Source organism: Xenopus laevis, chromosome 4L, assembly GCF_017654675.1.
Source record: "Xenopus laevis strain J_2021 chromosome 4L, Xenopus_laevis_v10.1, whole genome shotgun sequence".
Lineage (NCBI taxonomy): Eukaryota > Metazoa > Chordata > Amphibia > Anura > Pipidae > Xenopus > Xenopus laevis.
The window spans coordinates 126,630,203-126,656,486 of NC_054377.1; the positions used below are offsets into that span (position 1 = coordinate 126,630,203).

Here is a 26,284-nt window from a genome sequence, read left to right on the forward strand (position 1 = left end):
AAAACTTTGTGTTTACTTAGTTTATTGGTGGTCTTCATTTTTTATTAACCTGACAGAGAGCCTGAACCCTGGGGGTGTTTGCCAAGTGATATTTTACCTGTTTGGCCACTAAAAATGGTTGATGCCAGCAATTATTAATAAGTAGAAAAAGCTAATAGTACATGCATGTGCTGGAGCAATACCAGAGAGATAAACTAACCCAATTGTGGGGTACCAGGAAAAATCCAGATGAGTCCACGTGTTTGTAGGGTTGCCACCTGGCCAGCATTTTACTGACCTGGCCGGTAAAAATGATGGCTGATCCCAATGTTATTAATAGGGAAAACTGCAACTGCAAAGTTGACAGCTCTGTTGACCCAAATATTTGGCCTTATATGGCTACTGTATCTCATGGCTATTCTCCATTTGTGTATGAGAACTAAGAGAAGAAATAGAGGGAAGGATAGATGATATTATCTAAAGAAAAGATATTAGGAAATCATACCTCCCAACATTTCAAAATATGTGACTATGCCCATGTTATGGCCACACCCCTGAATACCATGTCTATTTTACAAAATTTGCCAGGTTATGGAAAGTCTGAACACATTTCTGGAAGTTTTAGGGCAATGTTTTATGAGTTATAGCAGTTTTTCTAATAAAGGTGAATTGCCTTTTAAACTGTGAGTCTCAGTTCTCACAAGAGCCCTGCTTATCTTAAATAGTTACAATTGTATATTTGCGTATCTTAAATTGTTACAAATGAATCAAAGTGCAGGTGCTAAGTGTTCTGGGTTCTCTGCCAAGAGCCTATTTATTTAAATATCAGAAACTTTGTATCTTTTTCTGGCTGTTCAGTGCAGGAGATCAAAGAGAAAGTCTGGACATTTCAGCAACAATCCTGGACTGCGGGCTGAGCTGTCAAAATCGGGACTGTCCAGCAAAAAACGGGACAGTTGAGAGGTATGGAATAAAGTCTGGAGAGAGGGCTGCTTGTCTGAGGTTCTCTGGTGGATATAATAAATTCAACCGGCACTCAGGTCAAAAATCAAGCAGGGTTTGTCCCTGCTGGATTTTTGACCTGAGTGCTGGATGAATTTATTATACTTGCGATTTTTGGAAGATCCCGAAGCCTTCTTCCGCGGGCACCAGGCTTTCAGGATACAGAGAGCTAGGGTGTGCAAGCTGGTAACATTATACTACTCCCCAGTCTGACACTGAATACCCCCATGCTATTAGGATAATAATAAAGATTCGGTTTGGGATTCAGCCAAATCCAAGGCTCTTTAGCAGGATTCAGCCAAACTGTACAGAGCAGTATACAACAGTAAAAATTAGTCATGCTGATCAGCAGCAATTTGTGTGCATGCTTTACCCACATCAGAACTTTACAGCTGCTTGCTGGGAATTTCCGGCACCACTGAGGTTTCAGATACAGTACAGAGTTTGGCCAAATTCCCAAAAGTCAGGTTCTGTGTATCCCCAATGATAATGATCCAGTACAGGAATTTACAAACACCAAAATCAACTTGGAACTGCATCATTCCATGGTGGGATTTTTTTTTTATTGGTAATATTTTTAGTTTTAGACATGTAAAACAAACAAACACACAACAAAATAAAATTAACTAAACATAACAATAATACATTCAGCAATCAGTAATTTTGTGCATAAGTATTTAAACATTATACTTGTCTGAGGGATGTAAGCTTCAGGTTGTCCACTTCATGGGGTTTGTATACACTAAGGGGCATATTTATCAAGGGTCGAATATTGAATTGAAAATACTTTGAATTCAAAAAGACCAACCGAAGTGAAGTCGAAGGTTTTTTTGGGTTGAAGAGGTCCGTATTCGGCCGTATTGGAATCGTATGATTGAAGAAATAGCGCATTAGATCGAATTCAATTCAAAGTTCCCCCCCCCCAAAAAAAATTTGATTTCTCAAAGTCCACCGATTTACTCCAAATAGCTTCTAGGAGGTCCCCCATAGGCTAAAACAGTTCTTCGGCAGGTTTCAGAAGGCAAATGGTTGAAGTCGAAGTTTTGAAGAGACGGTACATGATAAATTTCGATATTCGAATTTCAAAGTTTTTTTTCAAATTTGAATCGAATTTGGACTATTCCCTAATCGAAGTACACAAAAAATAGCTTGAAATTCAATGTTTTCACCTCGACCTTTGATAAATCTGCCCCTAAAAATGTAGGATTAAATTCCTAAATGTATGTGAGTAAACCTTGCCCACCTCTAAGGTGGGATTTTTAAATCTAATGCCTCTTCACCCTAACCATAACATGAAATATGATCTCAAGAATGACCAAAGACTATAAGCAGGGGTCCCCAACCTTTTTACATATGAGCCACACATAAATGTAAAAAGAGTTGGGGAGCAACACATGAATGGGGGTGCCAAATAAGGGCTGGGATTGGCTATTTGGTAGCTTCTATGTGGACTGGCAGCCTATAGGAGGCTCTGTTTGACAGCAAAACATTCAAACGGACCTTCAATTGACTGAATGGGAATGATTTAGAAAATCTCATTGCTAAGCTATAATTGCCAGACCTGCACTGTAGTGTCCAGAAAATTACTATGCAGTTCAATGGAAGGGCAATTTTTGAGCATCTTACCATCAACCTGCTAAGCTTGAAATCTTAAGGGAGAGGGAGAGACAGCAGTAGAGTAGGTAGTACATCTCACCCCACCCCCTCTCTGTTAGGGTAGCAGACTGCAATGATTCACTATGGGACTATTCCCAAAAGAAAGCAGAAGTGCTGTATAAAAATACCAGTGATTTAAAAACATGAAACACCTCTAGTGGTATGTGTATTAAACATTACTATTATGCATCATATGTCAGTCATGAATGTAGGTTTATTTTATAGCACTGCTAGGATAATGTATCCTGAATATGCCCCCAACACATTTCCAAAACATGGGCATAAGTACTAAATACAGAGCAAACAAGTAAATACAACTTACAAAGTACACATTTACAATACATAAAACTGAAACAAAGATGGAAGTTGTTCATGTTGAGATCATAACAGAATTGGAGATATTGAATATTAGACCCCTAGCAACACAGCTGAAGGATATACATACTGAAAATACCCAATAATTGTTTCTCTTGTGCGGTCTCTCTCTTTCTGTCTTTCTGTGTTCTGTCAATATACAGTGTGAACATGCTATGGATTATTTCTGTATTCATGGGAAAATATCATCAACCTATCTTGGCTATATGTGTGCAAGGGCAGTGCAGACCAGCATGAATAACTCTTCATCCTGCTTGCTGGGGCTCGGTCTTGCGGTTTTGTCTTGTCATACCGTCTATACTGCCCTTGCACTTGCTGGTGGCTTCTTGAGTGTGTGACCGCTGGCTGTATAGACGTCCCAGTAGTGACAGGCAAGACCTTACCGTGGTCACATACTCAAGACAAGAGAGAAAAGATCAGCATGGAGCTTCAGAAACAGAAGTTACATTAAACAGATGAAAACACTAGCATTTAATAGGGCTATTCAGTGTTTAATTTATTTCAAAGTAGGTCTACACATGGACACTGCTCTTCTGTTTGTTGTATTCTGTTGTTGTAACAGTTAAATTAGAAAAAAGGCTAAAACTTTTAAAAGTTTATAAGCTGTGTTATGTTTTGCGGCTCCAGGTTATTTTTCGTTAGTGGAATAGGGGGCAAAATGGCTCTTTTGATAGTAAAGGTTGCTGACCCCTGCTCTAATGCATTAATTTTGCCATCTTGTGGTCAAACCAGGCCATCACATCAATTCATAAATACAGTGAAGCCTCAATTCTACATCCTATGATTTACCCTAATTTTTTGTGGTCCCCCATATATATTATGCATAAAACATTTTGCTGATTTTACACCATTTTTTATGGTCCTTTGAAAAATGTAAAATGGGGGTTCTACTGTAGATTACATACATTTCAGGAACATGATCTGAGTATTAAAAGAAAAACACAGATCTGTCAAGTATCGCATAATTAGGATGACGGACACCCTTGCTCTCATGTTCGTTGACCTAGAAACAACAAATATTCTTATTCTTGAATCTCTTCCCTGCTACTTCACTCCATACATAGCAGTAAAAAAGGCGTCCGTATTAAACAATTACTTGGTCTGAAAAGGGTGGATGGTAGTAAGCCAGAAAATGTAATTCCTGATGTAGCTGGGTAGGGCCAGTCACTCAAGTATAACACAACATTTTTAAGATGGTTCTAAGGATTTTGCAAGGACTACCTTTGAGAAATAATATTATCAAGATTCATGTTGTCTACAACAGGTTCACAAAGCAGAGCAATTACATGTGTTATGGAAGTGAAGGGGGTGTCCTAAATCTTTTAATGCTTGGATTTGCAAATATTCTATGAATAAACATTATCAGTATTCAGTACCCTTATACTAAGAGGGCAAGTCAAAGCTGAAATGGTTCTAATGAAGAGCACAAAACCTGGTGCAAATCATGGGGCAATATGCCAGGAAATCAATAAATAAAAAATTAACATACACTGTATTTAACAAGAGCCCTGTAAAGGAATGTTGCCTGTTGTTTTGATCTTTTTTTTAAAAAAAAAAATGCTGCACACATCAATAGTTATTGCTGGTACTTAATTTACTAAGCCATTATCAAATCAATGGGGTGTCTCCAACTCCCTTCTTCAGGATGCAGAGTGTGAATATGGTGCACAATAAAAAGAAATCCACTGACAAACCACACATGTTCTGGGTATGTAGACTAATCTCAAATTGAGGTTTAAAGCACATAAAATTCCTAATTGATGCTTGAGTACATATCACCGCAACATCCATCATACAAATTGTCCATGAAGTCAATGTACATAAAGTTCAAGAGTTGATCACAAAGTGACAGAGATGACTTTCATCCAAAAGTTCTCCTGAACCTAAACCCACACATTAATGTCCATATCAGTTTATTGGAGGAACAGAATAGGCTAGTGTGAGTGTGTCACAAATGGAGAAGGGCCTTGCCACCTGCCTCAACCCAAGCACAGGGCTAAGCTTCTCATCCAAATCTGCCCCACCTAAAGGTGGCCATACACGGGCCGATAAAAGCTGCCGACAGACCAAGTCGGCAGCTTATTGGCCCGTGTATGGGGGCCCCCGACGGGCTTCCCCGATCGAGATCTGGCCGAAAGTCAGCCAGATCTCGATCGGATGGGGTTAAAAATCCCGTCGGATCGCGGCCGCATCTGTTCGTTGATGCGGTCCCGCGATCCGACCGCCCGTTTGGCGAACGATAGGATCCGATCGTTGGGCCCTAGGGCCCACGATCGGATCAGCCCGATATTGCCCACCTCAAGGTGGGCATATCGGAGGGAGATCCGCTCGTTTGGCGACATCGCCAAACGAGCGGATCTATCCGTGTATGGCCACCTTTAGGCTGCAGATTTAGGGCCAATGGCCCAACCACCTATCACTGCTGGACACAGCAAGTAATCAGCAGCTAGCTTTGTTAGTAGTTGTAAATATCAGTGTGGAACAATGGCATAACTAGATGTTACTGGGCCCCACAGCAAATTTTGAATCCCAAAATATGTGTAATTTAACTTACTGTACCAAGATATATTGAAATTTCTCTTTAATTCGGGACTCATTGGGCCCTATAAACTCCTGGGCCCCTTGCAACCACAGGGCCTGTCTCCTCTGTAGTTACATCTCTGGTGTGGAACAAAAGAGAAAACAATTATTTGCCTGATGTCATACATAGTAACATAGTAAGTTAGGTTGAAAAAAAAACATATGTCCATAAAGTTCAACCCTTTAACTCGATTTTAACCTGCCTAACTGCTATCTAGAGTTGATCTAGACGAAGGCAAAACCCAATTTGAAGCCTCTCTAAGATGCCTCAAAGGGGGAAAAAATTCCTTCCTGAATCCAAAATGGCAATCGGACCAGTCCCTGGATCAACTATGAGCTATCTTCCATAACCCTGTATTCCCTCACTTACTAAAAAGCCACCCAACCCCTTCTTAAAGCTATTTAATGTATCAGCCTGTACAACTGATTCAGAGAAAGAATTCCACCTCTTCACAGGTCTCACTGTAAAAAAACCCTTTCTAAATATTAAGGGGGAACCTCCTTTCTTCTAATCGAAATGGTTGACCTCGCGTCAACTGGAAAGACCTACTGGTAAATAACTGTAAATAATTTCACGCGTGTTTTTTTTGGGGGGGGGGGGAAGGTTCTGCCTTGAGTTAATAATCTACATCCTAATCGGTAAGCAGGCAGTGATGAAAGCAGGGAGGCGGCAGGGATGCCTGAAGCATTCCTCCATGCAGTCTACTTCTGCCTCTTTTAGGCGAGCGTGAGGCCATCATGCTTGGTGCGAAATTCAAATATTCTAAGGTGCCACGTCCTACTTCCCATCGCCCAAAATACTGTATGTCTATTTTCAGATAGTTCCTGATCTATGACTACGCTTAGCTCTAACCCTGTCCCTCCAGTCACATGTTACGGTTCTTGTCTGCCCGGTGCCCAGAACTCTCGCCTTGGTTCTCTCACTTCTAGACCTGGCAGCTCCTCCATAAGTGAAACGCTGCTGTTAGAGGCAGAAGAGTGAGCTGTGACCGGAAACCTGGCGTCTCTTATTGGTTTTAGGATACCAAACGTGACAAGGGGTATTTTTCGTGCCAATTTATTTTCTCTCCTAAGCACAGCACATATGTATAAATACAGTCAATGATGGTTGGGATATTAAAAAGGGAATGAGAGAATGGCTGTTGATAAAATCATCTCTAGCTGCAGACCCAGCACACACAGTCAGACTGCCTCTGATCAGAAATGTCACTTATGTACACAAAGCTGCCTGTCTGATACAGCACTGAGCCAGCAGCCCACTCTTCCCCTCTATCCATTGTTGTCTCAGCCCTCACATCTGTCTAGGCAACACCAGATGCTCACGAATTGTATCCCCTTCCTTCCAAAACCTGGCTGCTGATAGGATGACCTGGCTCATACCCACACCAGTCAATGAGCGTGAACTGTGAATGACAGGCAAGCTAGCCAATCGAACAGCAGGTCAGGCAGAGACAAAAATAGAAGCTTTCTGGCAGAGCGACACTAATCTTTCAGCTGATGTCACGACGCGTCCCTCTAGTCACACTGTCATTTTTCCAAGAAGCCATCTATAGGCACACGTCTATGACATATGTTCGTCACTGATAACATTCTGCCCCCATTAAGCATGGCTGCCGTTCAGTTCCTGAAAACAGCCCTATTCGTTTTAGGAAAATGATTATGTCACAATCAGCCATACCGTTGCTTCCTTAATTTTGAGTGATGTGTGGTGGAGCCAATCAAATGCGTGGTTCCGTCACCGCTTCTAACCAATCCGATGAGTGAGCTATGGACAGGAGGCAGGGCACAGCATCCTATTCAGGGAGCTGCCCTGCTCCCAGAGAGGAACCCTAGGGCTGGTACTACCGTCTTTGCCCTGGCGGGGAGAAGACCCTGGTGCCCCAGGTGGGGCAGATACTACAGTTCCGGGTAGTATCCTGGAAGCTTTTCCCAGTTTGTATTCAATCAAGTTGATTCAGTCCCCTGGGGTATATATTTGCCAAAGGAAAACAGGTAAGGTGCTGCAGGGATACAGAAGGGGCAATGGGAACACAGGGAAGACAATGTGGGGGTTGTAGTAGATTTGGGTATCAGATACCCACAGCAACCAATCAGAACTTTGCTTTCAATTTTTAACTAGTGATAGACTGTTCAAAACGAACTGCTGATTGGTAGGGTTGCCACCCTTTCTGGAAAAAAATACCTGCCTTCCTATATATTTATCTTTTTTTTTCTATTAATAACATTGGGATCAACCATCATTTTTACCGGCCAGTGCGATGAAAGTACTGATTGGTTGCCTTGGGACACTGCCCCTATGTTAGTAAATAACCCCTATGCTGGACTCAAATAAATAAGTATAGGACCTGATTTTATGAAACTTACCTTTTTTGTTCAGAAAAACATTCTTGCAAATGGAGTGATTTCTAATTATGTATGTATCTCTGGTGTATATGTAAGGCCACTAGCACCACTGTGGAAGTAGGAGGTCAAAACTATGGGCCTTCAGCGGTCATTGCCTACAATTAACTGCCTTTGTCTAGAAAGTGCATGGTGGGCCCTGAGCTGCTTTTGGAAATAGAATGATAAGAAGATGTTTTGCATATAGGCAGTAGATTGTCATTGTGGAACTGTATTTTCCTAGCTAGACATTAGTTTTCATTCGCTTTTACAAACCCACATGGGTGACTGGACTGCTAGGTAAAGAGTCACAGCCCACCCTGGCTGTTGTGTAGACCTGGTGAGAAAGTTAGCACAAATGTTTACAAAAAACAATATCACTGTATAATATATATAATATTCTTGTTGCAGTGTGCCCACGAGATGTGTAAACTGAATGACGGACCGCTGGTCACAGCACAGACATGAACAACCGCAGTGTGCCTGTGTACGTTGGGGTCACTACAGAGCCTAGCACCGTCACCCTACCCTTTAACAACACCAAAGGAGTTGAGAGCACTGGATCTCCTAGCATGAGCACCTGGTTACTGTCTCTTGGCATTGTCACTGTGATCGGACTGGCTGTGGCAATGGTGGGTTAAACTGCAATAAAAGTAGTGGTTATTGTTGCACAAATAAAATGCATGGTGTATATACTCTGATATTTTCAATGCATGCACAATACAAAGCATCCTCTGGCACAGATTCAGGCGCATGACACATTTATTTTAATTATTGTTAATTCATTGTGCCTGTGAAAAGGAGCTACAGTATACATAAGCCTTGCATGGAAATACACAGAATGATATCTGATTCTCCATGTGAAGCTATAAGGAAATCTAAAGAAGTGCTTGTATTATTTACATAGACAATTGTGTCCAGTGTCAATTACTTGTAGTTGCATCTACTCTGCCCTCCAGTAGTTCTACCTGAATCTACCATCTGCTTGAAACATAGGCCCACAGTAGCTACAGCATCTTACCTTAAATGTAATGCTCACCTTTGTCTCTAGCTAACAGGGCACACATGTAATTGAATGACCTTCAGTTTAAGTGGATTTTTGATGCTCTTTATATTCATGGCTATATGGCTACGATCCTTTTTTAAAACACTTGACAAAGTGGCGTCATCTGCCTTTTTGTGTATAGAGTGGTTGGGTGGCGTCAGGTCATGTGTGATGCACAAGAAGTCAAAAGCGTCATTAGAATCTCTAAATTCGTCTAGACAATGAACATGTTTATGTTGCAACACCTGAGGCATGTGGTGTAGAGAAGATTTTTTTCACCAGTGACGGAGCCCTAAAGAATTCAAAGGCATTCTTCTGACATTCCTAGAGAAGCAATGCATTTTAAACATAGTTTAGCAGCAATCTTTCCAGGTTTTTAAAAGGTCCATTATTATAGATCCAGGGCAAAGTGTGGTAGAGGATTTAGTTGCCCTTTAGGGGCTGATATTAGAAAAAAATAGTTTTACTGAAGGTTCAGTGTTTTGGGTGTTTACACAGAAGGCTAATGGTTCATCAGGAACTCGCCTTTCTTATGGAACCCTGTGCATCTCAGTAGCCATATTTAAATAACATGGGGCAAATTGGCACATGTGCAAATATCCAACGCCTATTAGTAATCAGCTATTGTTGAACCAGTGGAATATTATAATCTGTATCAAAATTAGCATATACACAGATAGCCAGATTATGGCTCCATGAATTTAGACCCTACCTTACCACAGCAGCACAAGGAATATTGTTCATGGTAACAGCCAGAGGTAAAATAGATTTTGAACTATGGCCCTTCAGTTGTTTTTGAAGTACAATTTCAGTAATCCCCAACAATTTACAGGAGGAAGAAGGGACACACTGATAAAAAGATTTACTGTTACCATCTTGCTTTGCTATATTTGCTGCTCTTAATCTTTCTCTTTAAAATGACTGCCCATCTATGTGCAGCGCAAAGGCAGTTTGTCCGTTTTAGAACTCCATAAAAAGAGCTCTGTATGTTTTTCTGGCATAGATACTATGTTGAGAGGCCCTAATCACTCACTGAACTTCTGCCCCAAAGTAAATAGCAGATACGATTAAAGAAAATCATTCGGTAAAAGTATAAACTCCAATTTATCAATGTATCTTTCCATTGCTTAAATGGTGTGCTTCTCTTATTCTTTCTCTTGTTATCTCCAGGTTCTGTACATCAGAAAACAAAAGAGGTGAGTGCCCTGCCTATCCAGCCTGCGTGTCACCATTCCTATCTCTGTACCTTTCATTTACTTCTTTGTTTCGAGTGGGTCATTTTTGTACAGAGACCGCTGTTCAATTTAACATTCCTTTTTGTTAATGGGGTGTAAAGAGGCTTCAGGGGAGTGCTTGGAGGTGTTCTGTGTGCAAAATATGTCCTCTCCCTGTATTAATTCATCAGAATGTGTATAACTACACCATTTTAGTTTTAAGGGGTGGGGGCCTCGCCAATGCAGAGCCCTCTTTTTAATTCCATCCAGGGTGGAAATAAAATTATTACATGTGAAATGATTGGTAATGTTTTACTGCTGTTAAGGCTCTGTAAAACCCACTGATCATTAATAAAATGGACCTTATATGTCACCTTGGAGTTGTCTGCCAGCCTGCAGCCTCCCGCATCTTTATGGTCACATAACACCTTGGTATGTCCGGTACATCTATGTTGTGTTGTGTAGCACCATGGTCCTAGAGGAACGTTGTTTCATCCCACTGTGTACTGTACAAATGTTTATGGATGAATAGACATTAAACTCACTCTTGACTCTCTTGACTCTTTACTGGTTGCTGCTAAAGTATGGTATATTAGACCAAATGTGTATTAACATAATTTCCTCTTGACCCAACAGACTTGAAAAGCTCCGTCATCAGCTGATGCCCATGTATAGCTTTGATCCAGCAGAGGAGCAAGAAGACCTGGAACAAGAGTTGCTGGAGCCAAATAGAGATGCACAGCCTCAAGGAAAGGTACTTACCAAATCACAACACCTAGACAGAACTACTATTTCCCAATGACTATATGCTAGTAATACAGTCACTATATATATATATATATATATTATATATATATATATATAATATATATATATATATATATTTTATATATATATATATATATATATAATTATATATATATATATATATATATATATATATATATAATATATATATTCAATGGGCACTGATAACATATAAGCTGAATCAGATCAGTTAAACATTGGATATAGAATATATAAAATCGCTACCCCCTACCCTACATAGCCCCCCCCAGCATGGGTGTTCCCTCCTGTAGTTGCCCCTAATTCTTTACTTAACTCTCCTTGCAGAGTCAGAGCAGCGGAGCTCACAGGCGCCATCTTCTGGCTCTTCGTTCTTCTTCGGGTCTTCTTACTTACCTTTGGCAATTACCTTCACTTTCGGCACATGCACAGTTGTCACAAACTGGAAGACTGCTCCAACTGCACATGTGCCGATACGCTGCTCACTTCCCTACGAAGACCGAAGAGGTGAAGATGTCGCCCATGAGCTCCGCTCCGCAGAGTAGATATAACTGTATTAGGAAGTACATGTAGATATTACTTGACATTGTCTGCGGTGGGAATTCTACTTCTGTATATCAGTGAAATTGGTGGGACCTATTTACACAGTATTTGGGTTCCACTGTCAGTGTTCATTAGACCATTTAATTATAAACACAAGTTACCATGATCAGAGCTTTTCAGTCTCCTTCACAGCTCAGGCCATACGCTGTTATCATAAGGGGTATCATAAATGCAAGTACAAAGTACAATGTGCAAAGTGTAATTTTTTTTACACATAATGCAGTATTTCCATACATAATTCCAGAGTAATTGCATCTGCACTCCAAGTTGCGTCTACTGCAACGGCTTCCAGTGCATCAAATCTTAAAAATGGCACTTACAGTTTGCTACAAATCAGATGCAAATTGCATTTTGCATTTTGAGAGTTTGGGTTTAGTCACTAATGCATGAGATTCATTCTGTGCAAGTCTGATGCTCCTGTGGATGCAACCTGCTGTGGGAACCCTTTAGCTTCTGCCAGGTCCAGAAGAGGCAGGATGAATGCATTGGTGACCCTGTGAAGGAGTGTGTGTGGATGCAAGTACCTTAATGGATTTTGTCAATATGAGCTCTCCATTCTGTACATTTTAGGGCTTCCACCCTTGCAGGTGTGCTTTAAAATTACCCCTATAATCAGCACTTAGGTCTCAGCCATATGCTGGGTAGCAGTTGTACATGGGGTCATCCAAAATAGGTGTGAAGGGACCGGTACACAATTTTATATGCAAATTCAGGGACATTGTTGAATGTAATGGATGAGGATGCTTCTGGCTAATACAGAACACCTAGGCTTAAACAGAAGTGGTAAGCCTACACTCCAGAGACCAAAAGTGATATCACAATTAGCTTTTGTTGCCCATGAACATAAAGCATTACTATCTACCATGACATACAGCATAGCAATGCCTTAAAGGGGTTGTTCACCTTCAAATTAGCTTCTAGGTTGATATAGAGCAATCTGGTTGCTAGGGTCCAAATAACCCTAGCAACCATGCATTGATTTGAATAAGAGACTGGAATATGAATAGGCGCAGGCCAGATTTGTGGAAAGGCCACCTAGGCCTAGGCAGCAGAATTTTAGGAGGCAGCATGAAGCCCAACCACACCCACATTGGTTTGGAAGCTCTGGGGCTTATCATGAGATACAATCGTCTTTTAAATTTCCCATGTGCTCCCAACCTGATGATGAAAATTTGTGCATGTGCACAAAAGAAGGGGACAGGGGTGACGAACAGCAGTGGGCCTAGGGGCCTGATAGGCGAGTGTCTGAATAGAAAGATGGGCAATAAAAAGTAGCAATAACAATGAATTTGTAGCCTTACGGACCATTTTTTTTTAGATGGGGTCAATGACCCCCCATTCGAAGTCTGGAAAGAGTCAGAAGAAGAAGGCAAATAATTAAAAAACTATAAAATATAAATAATGAAGTCCAGTTGAGGGCCATTCTATAACATACTAAAAGTTGAACCACCCCTTTAAAATGCTCCCATGAGTCTTTAGCCTGCTTTTTACCATGTCAGTCTAACTTCAGGGCATTTCATGACAACTCTAACGATATTTAGATATTTGCAGGCATGACAGATCATCTGCACTCTTGCCCAACATTTATTTGCAGTATATTCCATACACAGTTACTGATAATAAGCTTTACCTGCAGCCGCATGCACTTCAACACACAACATAAAAAATATCCATATTTTAGACATCTGTTTTCTGTTACATCTCAACATTAATACTGGCTGCACTCCTAAAACTGTTTCATCTCACGCTCCATCTGCGAAACAATTTTGTTCCTTTTCTGCCTGCCACATTTTAGTTTTTCTTCTAATAAAAGAGTTATTGATTTCCCCCCTCCCCAATCTCTCGCACAGCAGTTTCTTATACAAAACCGTAATTACATTTAACAAGGCAGTACATAGGAGATAGGTAAAAGAAATATTATAGGGTGGTAAGAGATGGAAGATCTGTTTTTAAAACCTACAATCAGAATAGCAGCGGATATAAACTAGCGTGCTAAACACTGGCATGCTACAATTCAATGGCAATAAAGTCGCAGTTCTATGTTCTACATTCAACAACTGCCGTTCCCTGAGATGGAGGAGCGGCGCCCAAACAGATGCTTAGTCTTCCTTCCAAGCTTGGCAAAGGCCTATGTGTTTGGCTGGGATTTTAGGAGCAGTAAAGTGTATGCGTGCAAAGCAGCTGAAATATCCACACAGCCAGGCTGTTTCCTAGAGTAGGGGGCTGAATCCTGGCAAGTTACTAAATCCATCAAAATTGCTTTTTTTTTTTTGGACGACTTCAGCCTTATAACGCACTAACTTTTGGCTATGGACTTCCTTGCATTCTTAAGCCTCATTTATGAATGCAGTGCAACATACAAAGTGCAGATTTGTTTACCCACAATGCAGTGGTTATGTTCCTAGAATTCCAGGATAATCCACCAAATTGACATCAGCTTTTATACGCACAGGATTTCCCCAGATTTTGTGCTAGCATGGCTCCACTTTCTACTTGATGTGTCAGTAATAATATAATGGCATTAGAGTTTGTTACAATTAGGGGCAGATTTACATAGGGTCGAATATCGAGGGTTAATTAACCCTTGATATTCGACTGCCGAATGTAAATCCTTCGACTTCAATATTGCACTTCGGTATGTTTTAGGTGGCGAAGTAGGGGGTCGAAGTTTTTTTTAAAGAGACAGTACTTCAACTATCGAATAGTTGAATGATTTTTAGTTCGAATCGTTCGATTCGTAGTCGAAGGTCGAAGTAGCCTATTCGATAGTCGAAGTTCGAAATTCGAACTTTTTTTTATTCTATTCCTTCACTCGAGCTAAGTAAATGGGCCCCTTAGAGCAAGTCTGTGGCTGCTATAGTTGCAATCCTCTGGGGTCTCCAAACGTTTTCACTCATGAGCCACAAGCAGATGTAAAAAGTGTTGTTGAGCCACATATACACAAAGAAAGTTAATTGGGGATACAAATAAGGACTGCGATTGCCAATTTGGTGAGCTTCTACCTTGCAGCAAGCTCTGTTTTAAGGAACTAAAGCTTAACTAAAGAAGTAGCTAGAAATGTTGTACATTATGTTTTGTGCTTCTTTACCAGCCCAAGTCAACCACAGGCCTTTAGTAGTGAAGATTTGTGTCTCCAAAGATGCCCCAGTAGCTCCCCATCTTCTTTTCTGCGATTCACTGCACATGCTCTGTGCTGCTGTCACTTACTGAGCTTAGGGAGACCCACTCACAATATACAGTACACATAGAATAGCAATGTCACAATATAACGCTGATTAGTAATTAATAAGGATAATTACTACATGGCAGCACAGAAACCAGTGCAACTAGCATCAGAATGTAATAATAAGTCTTGTAGCATCATCTTATATTAGAGACCAACCTCATTTTCTGCTGGATAATTAGTGACCACCCCTAAGCTTGGATTCTCAACAGCTGCTCAGAGCCCACTGAACATGTGCGTGTCACAGACACTTTCCAAGATGGTGACCCCCAGTGACAAGTCCTGGATCATTGCTGCTATTGAGAAGCTGAAACTGAAGGCTGGTGCAATAAGTTCAGTACATGAAATATGCCATTTTTAGCTATATTTCTTTTTAGGGTTTAGTTCTCCTTTAAGCAAACCTGTGTCTTCCAAAACTTGCCTCCAGGCCAGAAGCATTGTAAATATTCCATTGCCCTAAACAATCCCTGACTATTGAAAACTGAGGAAAACAAATCACTATTTAATAAGAGCTTCTTCTCATTTAGAAACAAGATATTTCTAAATATAATCAGCTAAACATTCTGTAAGCTTTATGAAATAATCAAGTATCCCCCTCGCAGAAATCTCTCTCTCTCTCCATGCAGTCAGAGTCTAATGCATTGCTGTTTGCTCCCTTCGCTTAAACAATATATTAGAGATAACTGTCTTACATAACCAACTGCAACACAAAACTTTAAAAAGACACCGATTACCAAGAGGGGGGAGAATGAAGAATAACTTCACTATTTCAGAATCAGTACAGGGTTTTTAATTGATTATACAGATATGAGACCTGTTATGCAGAATGCTTGGGACCTGGGGCTTTCCGGAAAACGGATCTTTACATAATTTGGATCTTCCTACCATAAGTCTACTAAAACATCATTTAAACATTAAATAAACCCAATAAGCTGGTTTGGATTCCAAAAATATCTCTTAGTTTGGATCATGTACAAGGTATTGTTTTATTATTATAGAGAAAAAGGATTATTTGGATAAAATGGAGACTCTGGGAGACAGCCTTTCCTTATTTCGGAGCATTCTGGATAATGGGTTTCCGGATTACAGAATCCATACCTGTACTTAGAAACGTTCTTATTTCAATGAAATTAAGCTCATAGCTTGTATAAAATTGTCATTTTCAGCAAAGTGTTAATAACTGTGATGCTATTGCAGCAGCTGAGAATCCCTCAGGAATCCCTAGTTTGGAATTTGGTACATCTGCCCATAATGAGAAATCAAATTATGCATTACAGATAGTTTTGTACAACATGTAATAAAAGGTGCAAATGTTTCTGCTGGTCTAGTAACACATAGCAACCAATCAGTAAGTATTATTTACCGATCAGCTGTTTCAAAAGAAACATTAGATTGGTTGCTATGGGTTACAAGACCTTTGCAAATGTATGCCTTGTATGTAATTTCCTAAATGTGATTAATTTATTGCTGTTACATTGGAAAGTTAGTGCAAGTCTTTTTTTAAAGGATCAAATGGATTAGGTTTGTGAGATTTTCTAGAGACGTCAATACTCCGTCAATAACCTCTTCCTTGGCGTCTGCCCATAATTCTTATAATGGGCAGAAAAACGACTTGGGGTGCAGCTGTGAAGGGACTTGATGTTTCTCTGATCTACTAATAAGCTTTAATGTAAGCGCATGACAGACGGCAGTGACGAGGGAGGCTTTACTGTGTCAGAGAAACTGGCTGAGCAGCAGGTGCAGCTGGGAGGAACATCACATGCCGATCCCCTGCTGTATCCGCTAGCAATGAAAGATTCTCCTGTCAGGAACACTGGCAGCCAGTAGTTGTGATGTCAGTACATGACTGTACCTGTACCCCGTGTGATCACATTCTCACATTAAACCTCTTGCTTTTAACTCTTCCTCAACTGTATCTACTCAATCCCTGTATTACTTATTTCCTGGTTTGAAACATTTACCAGAGAATACTAACCAGGGCCAGGCCAAGGTAATTTTGCACCCTAGGCAAGTGCTTCAATCAGACCCCCCCCCCCCACTGTCCTACTGTACTATTATTCCATCACAACTTAACAGTTACATTCTTCATCATATAGTCCATATTTAGTCAGTTGTATTTTTATAAAGGAATTTTACAACAAATTAAAGGAGAAACAAAACCCTTCTCCCCCCCAGCCTAGCTGCAACCCCGGGCAAATGCCCCTAACTTTTTACTTACCCCTTGTGCATATTCAGGGATCGGAGTTCACGGTAGCCATCCTCCGGGTAATCTGAGACCGGCAGGGCGGCGCATGCACAGTTGGAGCAATTGAAAGATTCAGAAATTGGTAGGGATGCACCGAATCCAGGATTCGGGATTCAGCCAGGATTCTGCCTTTTTCAGCAGGATTCGAATTTGGCCAAATCCTTCTGCCAGGCCGAACCGAATCCTAATTTGCATATGCAAATTAGGGTTCGGTATTCAGCCAAATCTTTCGAGAAGGATTCGGGATTCGGCCGAATAGAAAATAGTGGATTAGCTGCATCCCTAGAAATTGGGAATTGTCGAATCGCCGGAACAAGACACGAAGACCCTGAAGATGGCTGCCGTGAACTCCGATCCCTGAATCTGCACCGAGGGGTAAGTAAAAAGCAACTAGGCTGGGGGTGAGGAGGGAAGCAAGTCTATGTGGGGTAGGGGGTAGGGTTTTTTTTTTTAATAAGGGGTTTGTTTCTCCTTTAAGGAATGTAGCTTTTGTTTTAAGCCAAATAGCCAATACACAGCAGCCACACTCGGGCATTACAACAACATTTCGGGCACTCTATGGCCCTTTATGAAGATGATAAACAGCCATTGAGAGACTGTCCAAAATCTTGCTGTAATGCCCGGAAAATAATGCAATAAAGGCATTAGGTCATAGGTCTGTCAGTCCATGTGAACACTTGCAATAAAACCAGTGTAACAGATTTTAGTACACATTACCAACAGAATAAAGCAGTACAATTCACATGTCCACAAGTAGATATGAAGTGCTATTTACTTCTCCACAAATGCAATAGTGGATGCACAAAGTTTGCTATCATTATTCATTAAAAGGGACCTGTCACCCTAAGAAATAATGGCAACTTCTTTTCTGTTGTGTTTGTCGAGCAAAATAAACCTCAGTTACTCGTGAGGTATAGAGGCGGGGCAGGCAATATATGATTGACAGCTGAGATTTTGAATGGTTATGAATACCTTAATAAAAAAATAATAATATGGATTTCATGTTTAATATGAAAAAAAAACACTTTTATTATATATCTTTTCATGTCTGGGTGACAGATCCTCTTGTCTCCAAAGCCACCCCTTGTATTTCTGTATAATTGTGCCCGAAGACCACAATGACTACATTGTTAGTAAAAAAAAAAAAAACAGTTATTTTGTCCAGCTGCACTTGGCACATTGAGGATCAGAGGTAAATGGAAAAATACTGAAACCCCTAGGTCTCTTTAACACACTGTACCAATTTATATGTTGGCAGCTTCTGGTACATTTGTACATTTTCACTCTGCCACCACTGGGGCACAAGGTAGCAGTACAGGTGCATCTGTCACAAGGACTCAGCCACTTAGTACTGCACCTGTGCTCCTGTGAGGATTTCTTGCCATATCAGAAACTGAAATGGGTTGGATGCCATTTTTATGGCAAGTTATCCCGGAGCATACTTTTACAGCTGTAAAATATGTTTGACTGTCTCAGGCCCCATGCAGTCATGTGGAATTTCTCATTAGCTTCCCTCATCTGAACCTGTGGATTGCCACATGTCTCCATTACATCAGCACAGAGTGGTACATTTTATTTGTTTTAGCAAACAAATTTGTTTCACCAAAGGAGAGACTTTGTATTCTCTGAAAAAAGTCTCTCACTCCACAAAATGATTCCTCAAGAAAACAGAAAAGTAATGTAAAGGCAAAAAACGTACTTTCTTTAATGAAAAAGAAACCTATATCCAATATACTTTAAATAAAAAATGTGTGCCGTTTTTATAAGAAACCTGACTGTATGCAGTGAAATTCTCCCTTTATTTACTGCTGTGGATAGGAATTGTCAGACGGTCCCTAACTGCTCTGCATGGAAACAAAACTTATACATATACAATACAGCAGGGGGAGCTCCGGCCTTACTTCCCAGTCATGCAGAACTCAAGCAGCTTTGTTTGTTTCAATGTAGAGCAGTCTGCGACTGTGTAGAGATTTGTATTGGATTTGGTTTTATTTTTGCCTTTACATCCCCTTTACTGTTTCCAACTCCAGCTGCAGGGACAAAGATCATGGAGCCAGATTTAAACAGAAAAACTGGGATTCTGTTTGGAGGATTATTTTTCTGCAGCCACTGGTTCTGCAGAGTTGGAGAAAGTTTGTATTAAACAATACAAAAACTATAAAATCCACATTAGATTACACACAGGACCCAGTGCAGTCTGCCTATTCTGATTATTAATCAGTCTTGCTGTATCAGCTTCTGGCAGATATTATTTGACTTGTGCTGTTTTGATAATTCATGACGATCCCTAAGCAGCCCAAACCACACTGAGTATGTGCACAGTCTTGGTCTTGCAAAGAGGTTTAACAAAGTTACAAGATGGTGACCCCCTGTAGCCAACTTTGAAAGCATAAATCCTTTGTTTGATTAGGCTTGTGGTGCAGTAAATTCATGTTTATGCTTAGAATACAAAATACAGCATTTCTAGCCATATTCTATGTTAGACTTTCCTTCTCCTTTAATAATATTTTTTGGAAATAAAATGTGGTAAATGTGTGAGAAAAATACATGCCCATGAAGTGCCCATAGTCAGAGAGGGGACAGGAACCTAACTGCATGGCAGCTGTTTCTTGAGGGGGAGAGTTTAGGGTAACCCCACTGTGTAAAGTTGCAGGTCACAGTGGCATATGAGGTTTATGGTACAAGTGTATGAACCAGGGTATAAAGGAGGAAATAAGCTGGAGTGGGAGTTGGATTCTAAGTGATGTAGCTTTAGGAGCATGAAATATGTAAGATTTATATGAAAAGTAAAAAGTAAATGTTCTTAGCAAATTTTTTCACCAGTTCACTTCAAACTGATAATTTACATCCTTAAAAGTGACCTATGAAAATTTTTTAAAAATTGGCATATACATATGATATACGTATAATGCAGGTCCTCCAGGTATATACTAGGGATGCACCTAATCCAGGATTTGGTTCGGTATTCGGCCAGGATTCAGACATTTTCAGCTGGATTCGAATTCAGCCGAATCCTTGTGCCTGGCCGAACTGAATCCGAAAATATGCAAATTAGGGTTCAGATTCGGTTCGGTATGCGGCCAAATCTTTCACAAAGGATTCGGAGGTTCAGCCGAATCCAAAATAGTGGATTTGGTGCATCCCTAGTATACTAAATGTTGCCCTTTTATATCTGCTACCTTGAGCCGCCATTTTGTAATGTTCTCTTTGGCACCCACTGATCACCTGACAGGAAATAATGTAGCTTATCAGATGACCAACAAAGAGGAATGCCCATCTCTGTGTGACCGGACACAAATGAAGCTCAGGGCCCTGCTGAAGAAATTGGCTCATCAGGATAGTGACATCTTCTTATGATTGGCTACACGGTACAACAACTTTACCAGGGCTAGAGAACAATGTCAGGAGCAGCAAATAAGCCCTCCCCTTTCCACCTATCATAGTGCAAAGTGCACAAAAATAATTAATTTGGCTCTTAAGTCTTCTTTTCTCGGGGCCTGGGCAGGTGATTGCATAACCCAATGAAAAAGACAACATTTTATGTCTAAGTTTGGCTTTTTATTCTGCTGTGCATGCACCTGCCTGGACTAGAGTGAAGAGAAGATGATTGCAACAATGGACTAAAAATATCTTGGTCTGGTGCAGTTTTTAGCTAACAAGAACACAAACCCATGGTATCAAGTGATTATAATCACTGGAGGTTGTCTAACATGTTGGCGCCCCCCTCCCCCAGCGGTTATATCTTTAGTTATGTCTAGGCCTATAAGGCCTGTGGAGTCAGTAGGCAAAGTTAGGTTGAAGAGCTTATTTTAGCAGTTACCTGTGGAGGTGAGTTGTGTGCACTGGTGATACAACACATCTTACAGGAAACAGTTAGAGATCTGCCAATCTGAACACAAAGAGATTGATTGGCTTGCTTGTTGAGGGCAAGTTATGCACTCGTAGTCATGACACATCATCTCATTCTGGAGAGCTATGCTGCTATGAGTAAAGGAAGAGGTAGAATTGTGCAAGTAAATGCAGAGGCTGAACCACATCTCACACCATCCAGTCAGTATACCTGGAACATAATCTGCGCCACTGAGAAAAGCATCAAAGATTCACCCAGAACAGTGGTTTTACAGCTGCCACATCAAATGCTTGGATTGATTCCAGTGCTGGCATTACAACAAAATTGATGTCAATATGTTTAATGGGGTATTTCTGATTTTGCCATCTGTGTTTGAGAAATGTTGTTCATATGTTTTTTTCAACGTTTTTTTTAAAGGGGACGTAGCATTTAGTATCAATTTGATAAATATCAGCGATCTATCAAAGGGAAAAGGAATTTATCACTCTTCATAATTTGTTAAACCACAACCCATTGAAAGAAAAGGCTGTTGAAGGGGTTCTGGGTCTTGCACCCAGAGGGAGGCGCAGAACACTAATGTTTGTGTAGGATATTTAAAGAGCCTGTGGCTGTTATACAGCAAGTGTTTCTATGTATATCATTTAATGAATATGTTTTTCCCTAGGTCCTACTCACCAGTCTGTGCCCACTTCAGAGGCCCACTCGCCTTGTTTTTACCGATGTGGCCAACGCGATCAGTGCTTGATTGGGAAATTTTTCATTATATGTGACAACATCCATGGCCAGAGAATAGGTGTCACCAAGTCGTTTGTGTCACCGTGCACTGGAGAAGAACCATGGAGGGCTGATCTAGTGCAACTCTAGTTACAAAACTATCTATCTTGCTCACCCAAGTTGGGCTGTGCATCAGAGGTCAGCATGGCAGAGACGTACATGTGTAGGGTTATATGCACTGTTTTACATAGGGCCAAACACAGCTGTGTACATATGGGGGATACACATAATGCATACTGTCCTACACAATACACTATGGGGCATATTTATCAAGGGTCAAATTTCGAATTTGAAAAACTTCAAAATTCAAAAAAAAAACGAAATTAAGTTTAAGGGTTTTTTTTGCCCGAATAGGTCAGTTTTCGATCGAATAGTTCTGTTTTCGGCCAAGTTCGAATCATACGAAACAAAGTAATATCGCATTAGATCGAATTCGAATCGAAGTTTTTCCCAAAAAAAACTTTTTCCCAAAAGTCCACCAATTGACTTCAAGTAGGTTGTAGGAGGTCCCACATAGGCTAAAGCAGCAATGTTTTAGATGGCGAATGGTCGAAGTCGAATTTGTAAAGAGACAGTACATGATGAATTTCAATATTCGACTTTGGACTATTGCCTAGTCGTGGTACACAAAAATAACTCGAAATTCGATTTTTTTTTAATTCTAAAGTTCACCTTGAGCTTTGATAAATCTGCACCTATATATTACTATGATTTTGCCGGTGCCACGACTCACTGCTCTGTCTGCAGCATAACACAATGGCACATGTCCACTGTAACACATTGTTCACTTCCTAGCATGTGCTACTCCTCCTTCATAAAAAAGCATTTTGTCTGCTTCAAATCTCCATGTTCTGCTGTGGCCTGATACATGTACCATACTGTATCCCAGCTACAACTGTTCCATTATTCATTCTACTCTATCATTTTTTTTCTGTCTTCACAAGGGCGTCTCTGGGCATTTTCTTTTTGCACCTTGAGGTGCACTCTGCTTGGCTTTTGTTGCACCATTAATCATGCTACTCTTCTCACTTCATTTTATAACATGCCGCTTTTCCTCTATTGTGATCTATACTGGTAGAATGTGTTGCTAATCACACTCTTCTTTGCTCTCCTGTACATTATGGTGCACTTTGTTTTTACTTCCACACTATTTTCTCCACTAAAACTGGTTCATTCTTCCTTCACAGTGTCATACCAGTCACTCTTCTCGACTGGTGCACTCTCTGGCCCCTTGTATACGCAAGTCTTCTTTTACAATGAGACACTCTGCTCGCTCCTTAGTCTACATTCCACACGCTTTGGTCCTATGCTGCACTCTACCTTCTCCTCGCAATTTCACCACTCAATAAACTTCTGTCCCTTCATTTTGGAACATTCTTTTCACCCTTAAGCTGGCCAGATAGAATTGCCTATCTGACAAAATCAGTGGGTGATTGTCACTACTATTTGTCAGACAACTTTTGTACGATTGCTGTCAATTAATGGCCAGAACATCGCCTGATTTGTTCTCTTTACTGCTTTATTTAACCTGAATGGTTAATGGTAGGGAGATTGCACCGCACGATCGTTAGTCCTACATAATTTATATCTGTACGTCTCTAGCCAGCTTTATTATGATACAAACTTTACTGCCAGTAGCACACTATACTTATTCAAGTGTACTAGATACTAGTATACTATACACACATTGTACAATTTGCCTTCTCTTCACCATAATGCACTGTCCAGGGTGTGCTCTGTACTACACTTTCTGTGTCACCCAGATCAGCCTATACCATAACACAAGGTGCTGTGCTAGTACAGTGACATATATTCTACACTTTGGGAGCATACTGCACCATACAGGAGCATTCACACTAAATGAGATATGCCTATCCCCATGCTTTTGTGTGTATATAGACATAAATGCTCTCCTGTTCACTGATTTGTTGACCTCTGAACATACTTAGGGCTGTTATAGTTTTTTTTTATTTAACTGCCAGAGCAGCCCTCATGCATTGCTGGTCTTTTTTGGGAATATAAATTGTTATATATTCTATAAAAGACTGGGAGCTGCCACATATCTGAATTAGAGATGCCAAGGAAGGCTATTGTCTGAACTGTGGCAGCACAGGGCTGCACTGGCAGTGCCTTGTTGTATTATTTATTGGACGTTTTAACAGTTTGATATTTATTTATTTATCTGAACCTCTTGTGCTTCATTAAAGTGCAATATGTATGAACTGCTGTCCTTATTTGTAGGCTGGCACTCCTTACCTGCAGCAGTCAGGGGTGACTCCATTCTAATGGTTTAAAGGGGTTGTTCACCTTAAAATGAGCTTTTAGTGTGGTGCAGACAGCAGCATTCTAAAAAAATGTTATTGGTCTTCATTTTCGGTTTTTGTTCTGCTGATCTTATGATTGGAATTTACAGAATTATCTGGTTGCCATGGGTATTACTACCACAGAAACCAGGGAGCTGCTTAAAAACAAAACATCAGTCTGAAAAGAAACAAGTTTAATTATAATAACCGTGAAGCTTCACTGTCAGTCTGGCTTTTTATTCCTGGAGTTAGTGACCCCAAATTGCATTATCCGATGCAGGCTGGAAAGAATCAGAATAGTAAGGCAGATAAGTTAAAAACCATACAAGAGAAATACTAAAAACCACAAAAGAAGTTTATTAGATTAGGTCTTTCTATAACATACTAATGGGGTTATGTAATAAAATATACTGCCCAGGAGCAGTAGCCCATAGCGAGGAAGCATGTACTGGTACCTGTTTAAAAGCAAACATCTCATTGGTTGCTATGTTACTGGGCAGTGTCTTTTATTACATTTGGAGTAGATGTTAATGTAAATGTGAGCTAGGCATCCTAGTTATGTAGGGTAGTTTTCTTTTTTTACATTTGTCTGAAACGGACCCCATTGTGATTATACATTTTTCAGGGGACCAGAAAAAATGGTGTAAAGTCAGGGAATTCTTATATGCATTATATATTGGTGGGGCCACAACAAATGGTAAAACATATGGAAAAACTTAAAATGAAGGTATTTAAAATGGAGGCTTCACTGTCTTTATCCAGCTGCAACTAGGGGGAATAACATTCTACAAACCGCTGGCTAGTAATTTTGTTAAGAAAGTAGAAAAGACCAAGTGCTGTCCTGACAAACGAGGAGTTTGTGTCACTAATATAATGACAAAGCTATACATGTGCAACAATTACTACTTTATATATTTATAGAAAAGCTGTTGTTAGGTTTGTGTGGAAACCAAAATATGGGAACAAGTCATTTGTGTAATATGTTCTTTTCCTCACCCTTCACTGTCAGTGAAGGGTGAAATTTACAATGACTGTGTATTCGTCCTGACCAAACGTTGGACCTTCAAGGAGACTGGGCAAAGTTTGGTCATTCAACCAATAGCGGAACATTCAAGAGCGAACCTTCAAGAAGATATTGCTCCTCCTCAAACTACGTTTATTATTATTTAAAGGGAAAAAAAACTAATAAAAATATACTTTAGTGATAGACAATATATTTACTGATACAATTAGGTAGGTTATCTCTATCTTCCATCATGGGTCCTCGTACCATTTAATCCCATTGGCACATAGCATTTCATGTTTTTGAAAAATGATTTTGAACCATTTATGGCACAGTGTAGCATCACATTGTTAATGTGTACATAATCATTTACACCATCCCAGGCATTACAATAAATTGAGCATTGCAATAAATTTGAGCATTGCTCATGAGTTAATGTGACCACCCCTATGGTTCACAGGGGCTTGGCCTAATACCAGGTATGATTAGCATAAGGTACATGATCCAATACTCATTAGTACGACTGGATGCTATCTAGATGTTCAAAACACTGACACTGATACAAAGCCTGCCTTAAAAAATGGATTGCTGAGAGAGGGGAAGCAAGAAACTTTATTATTTCAAAAAACGACACCGAATTTTATAGTGGATAATATGTAGAAAGTTTCTAATTTCCATGAGGTGAGTCGCAATAGTTCCACTTTTTATTGAAAACTGTTGTGAAGGCAGAACCTTTAGTTGCCAAGGGGAAGACAATTGCATGCAAGAGAACAGATGCAGACGACGCAGACCAGGAAATCATCAGGGGAGAGCCAATCAGATCTCTTTCCCGTTGTTTACAAGTCAGTAGTCTCTATCAGTCTATCTTCTTATAATACACAAAAGCCATAAATATCTTGTAAATTATATCCTTATAAACGGTGAGTTCTGATGTCATCAGTTATAAACGGTGAGTTCTGATGTCATTTCTGTCACATGACTCACTGAAACTTGTGTATTATAATAAATAAAGTACCCCCAGTTGCAAAATATGAGGATATTATAAGTTAACTTCGGCCTCGTGTTTTTATATGGTCATGAAACTCCTTGTTAACTTATAATATCCTTATACCTGTATTGTCTAAACTGGAAAACTGGGCAGCAAACTGGAAAATGAGGTTCAATGTTGATAAATGCAAGGTTATGCACTTTGGCAAAAATAATATAAATGCAAGTTATACACTAAATGGCAATGTGTTGGGAGTTTCCTTAAATGAAAAGGATCTAG

General features: G+C 40.1%; 1 protein-coding gene across 1 annotated transcript; it reads left to right on the forward strand.

Moving 5' to 3' along the window:
* The first annotated feature begins 7,327 nt into the window (after positions 1 to 7,327).
* LOC108714607 (uncharacterized protein C3orf18 homolog) lies at positions 7,328 to 22,108 on the forward strand. Its single transcript, XM_018258984.2, has 5 exons — positions 7,328 to 7,584; positions 8,383 to 8,603; positions 10,187 to 10,212; positions 10,867 to 10,984; positions 21,602 to 22,108. The coding sequence occupies exons 2-5, from the start codon at positions 8,436 to 8,438 to the stop codon at positions 21,680 to 21,682; spliced, it is 393 nt and encodes a 130-aa protein (XP_018114473.1). The 5' UTR covers positions 7,328 to 7,584; positions 8,383 to 8,435; the 3' UTR covers positions 21,683 to 22,108.
* Positions 22,109 to 26,284: the final 4,176 nt, after the last annotated feature.